General features: G+C 41.9%; 1 protein-coding gene across 1 annotated transcript; it reads left to right on the top strand.

The window, feature by feature from the left end:
* The first annotated feature begins 201 nt into the window (after positions 1-201).
* CTXN3 (cortexin 3) lies at positions 202-2,575 on the top strand. The gene has a single exon (XM_087957994.1). It carries the CDS (start codon positions 270-272, stop codon positions 510-512), a length of 243 nt encoding a protein of 80 aa, XP_087814120.1. The 5' UTR covers positions 202-269; the 3' UTR covers positions 513-2,575.
* The last annotated feature ends 803 nt before the right edge of the window (positions 2,576-3,378 follow it).

Here is a 3,378-nt window from a genome sequence, read left to right as displayed (position 1 = left end):
TTCCCCACCAAACAGGAACTTGATAAGAGCTGGAAACACTCACCAGTCATGAAATATGGATGGACTACTGTGGGAGGAAAAGCTGAGTGCTTGGAATCCCAAACTAGAAGCCCTTCACACTGTAGTATTTTGAAACAATCCCAATTGTAACATCTATTTCTCATCATTTTGTTTGCAGAGGACAATGGACTTCAAGATTCCAGTTCTGGCCTTTGTGCATCAAGAATGAAAGGAAACTTGCAGAACTCCTGTTTTAAGATTTCTGAAGAATGGATGGAGAGCCCTTTACTTCCAATTTCTTTTCCTCTGGAAACTTCCCTTCTGAAATTGGCATTACCTTGGAACAAAAAACTACCTTTGCCTTTGTGCTTTTATTGCTTATTTTCCTTGGTGTTCTCATTGTCCGATGTTTTCGAATCCTCTTAGACCCTTACAGGACTACGCCAACTGCCATCTGGACAGATGGGCTGGAGGGGCTAGAAAAAGGACAATTTGATTATGTTTTAGCTTAGAGCCAGAAATGTACGCTACTTAGAAACATTTATTTTCTCATACAGGCAAAATAAGCTAAAATTGGATGAATAGATGGGAAACATGGTAAGCATTTGATGAAAAAAAATGCCTGAGTTTATCATGGCTAGATATTGCCCAGCTGGAAAAGATTGACGGACATAATTTCTGGTTTGTTTTTGAGTCAAACTATTTGATTTATAAGAACTTCAATTCATATCAGTGCCATGTAAGACTTCAATCCTGTTCACAAAATAAGCAACTTATCTGGTGGCATGATTTACTTTGAAATGAATGCTGATCAGTGGTGGGATTCAAAAATGTTTCCTACCATTTCTGTGGGCATGGCTTGGTGGGCATGGCATGGCTTGCTAGGCATGGCTTGATGAGCGTGGCAGGAGAAGGATGCTGTAAAATCTCCATTCCCTCCCTACTCCTGGGGGAAGATTACTGCAAAATCCCATTTTTTACCCACCCCACTAACCTGCTTTCCAGCTCTGTTCTCCTGTGCAAAGCAACAAAAGAAGACCCAGCCAATCAGCTGGGACTCAGGAGGCAGAGAATAGATGGGGGCAGGGCCAGTCAGAGGTGGTATTTGCCAGTTCTCCAAACTACTCAAAATTTCCACTACCGGTTCTACAGAACTGGTCAGAACCTGCTGAATACCACCTCTGATGCTGATCTGATCTGCAATCTATCTTTTGGCAGATTTCAGAATCTAGTCAACCTTGGCCGATCATACAAATGAAGGAGGGTTAGCTTCCAGAACCCCATGAAAGTCAAAGCTCCATTGCTAGACTGGATAATTGGGGGAAAAAATATCCCAGAAGAAACCAAGGTTAACTATAGGTAGCCCTCAAGTTACAGCCACAATTGAGCCCAAAATTTATGTTGCTAAGTGAAAGGTTTATTAAATGAGTTTTCACAATTTTTCTTGCCACAGTTGTTAGGTGAAGCATTGCATTTGTTAAGTTAGTAACATGGTTGTTAAGTGAATCTGACTTTCCCATTGACTTTGCTTGTCAGAAGGTTGAAAAAGATGAGGACGTGACCCTGGTGTCAGGTTTCCGGTGACACCGGGGACACTGCAACTGTCATAAATATGAACCCAGTTGCCAAGCATCTGAATTTTGATCACGTGATCAATGGGAATGCTGCAATGGTAGGAAGTGTGAAAAACGGTCATAAATCACTTTTTTCAGTGCCGTTGTAACTTTGAATGGTCACTAAATTAACTGCTGTAAGTCAAGGACTACCTGTACTTTTGCAATGGTGCCAAGAGAACTTAGAGACCCAGCAGAAGTCAGCATGAGGGGCTCAGGGTCTACGAAGGCTTTGCTCCAACCTCCTCACCTTCAGAACTGCTTCCTTACTTCTTCAGGAAGGATAAAACACCAGCAGCAGAAAAGAGCAATAGAAGTACTATGAGGCTCCAAGGGATAGCAGGAAGCCCTAGCAGGAAGTAGGCCCGGGCTGAGCATGCGCCTGTTTCTGGCAAGCTTTGATGCCAGCCTTGGCAACCCTATCAGCTTGATGGGACAACAATGCATCACCTGTTTTGCAACAAAAGGCTCACTTTGAAAGCTGCAGGTAAACAGATGCAAATATGGCATAAGCTTACAGTAAGCTGAAATTTATCTACCCACACTTGGAAACTGCAGATAATCAGATGCAAATACAACATAATCTACACTTGACAGGAAGCCAAGTTTTATTTTATTTTGGTTACCAAAAGGAATTGGGTCTCAGCTCCTTTTTATATAAACTTTTTGTACAGCTGCTCTTAAATAAATGCTCACATCGCCTGCGTCTGTTCCAACTCCTTGCGCTGTACTAACAGAAGACGTTGCTTGCACTGACATAGTAATGTGTGTAAATAATTATTGTTTTATGACCTATTTACATTAATGGTCATGTCAAGCCATCATGCGAAGTTAAACATTTTCTCTCCTTTCCCTGTTCTTTTCTTGTTATATAAAGATTTTTGTGTGTAAAAGAAACCAACAATGGAACCTGCTTTGATTTCTACTACAAACATGTTAGTCGTTAAAAGTCTGGACTCCTACTTTGCTGAGGCATTCAGAAATTTTGGGAGGTGGGAGGGAGATAGAGTCTGATTCTAAAGCAAGGAAATGATAACATTCAGAGTTCCAGCTATTGGGGTTTAGGATACAAAATGGAAAATAATTCACATCTAGTGTTTCCCAGCCTGAACATGTACACTACTACAATACTATTTTGGGAGCCTCAAAACTAGCAGCAGACAGTTGCAAATGAAACCGTCGTTCTTTGGGGAAAACCTGATAGAATTCAGCACTGATATTTGTATTGGCCTCTCCATCATACTGTCAATCTTTCAGAACAAGAATAATACTCATTTCATATGCTATAACAACCTTGGTTTGTTTTCAGAAAAGGGTGCATAAGTGTTGATTGGGAGCTGCCCAGAGTTCTATACAAGGGGAGTGGCTGTATAAATGATTTCAATAATTATATAAATAAATAAATATGTAACCATTCAGGGCTACTTCGAAAAGGGCCTGACACAATAGCCTCAGGTGAACTCTATGATGGGGATAGGCAAGTGTGCCTGGAAATTCACTGAGCCTATGAGAGTTACTCATGATGGCAGTGGTGGGATTCATTTTTTTTTACTATCGGTTCTGTGGGCATGGCTTCATGGACATGGCTTCCTGGGCATGGCAGGGGAAGGATACTGTAAAACCTCCATTCTCTCCTCACTCCTGGGGCAAGGTTACTGCAAAATCCCATTCCCTCCCCACCCCACTGACCTGTGCAGGGCAACAAAAGACTATCCAGCCAATCAGCTGGAACTTGGGAGGCAGAGAATAGATGGGGTGGGGCCAG

Source organism: Notechis scutatus, chromosome 2 (genome assembly GCF_049901735.1).
Source record: "Notechis scutatus isolate UNSWTSFEM ecotype Mainland chromosome 2, rNotScu1.2, whole genome shotgun sequence".
Classification (NCBI taxonomy): Eukaryota; Metazoa; Chordata; class Lepidosauria; order Squamata; family Elapidae; genus Notechis; species Notechis scutatus.
The sequence above is the reverse complement of the archived record's forward strand: the minus strand, read 5'-3'. Positions and strand labels throughout refer to the sequence as shown.

Coding starts and splice junctions, on each gene's coding strand:
- CTXN3 (XM_087957994.1), top strand. CDS start 270: ATGGATGGAGAGCCCTTTACTTCCAATTTCTTTTCCTCTGGAAACTTC.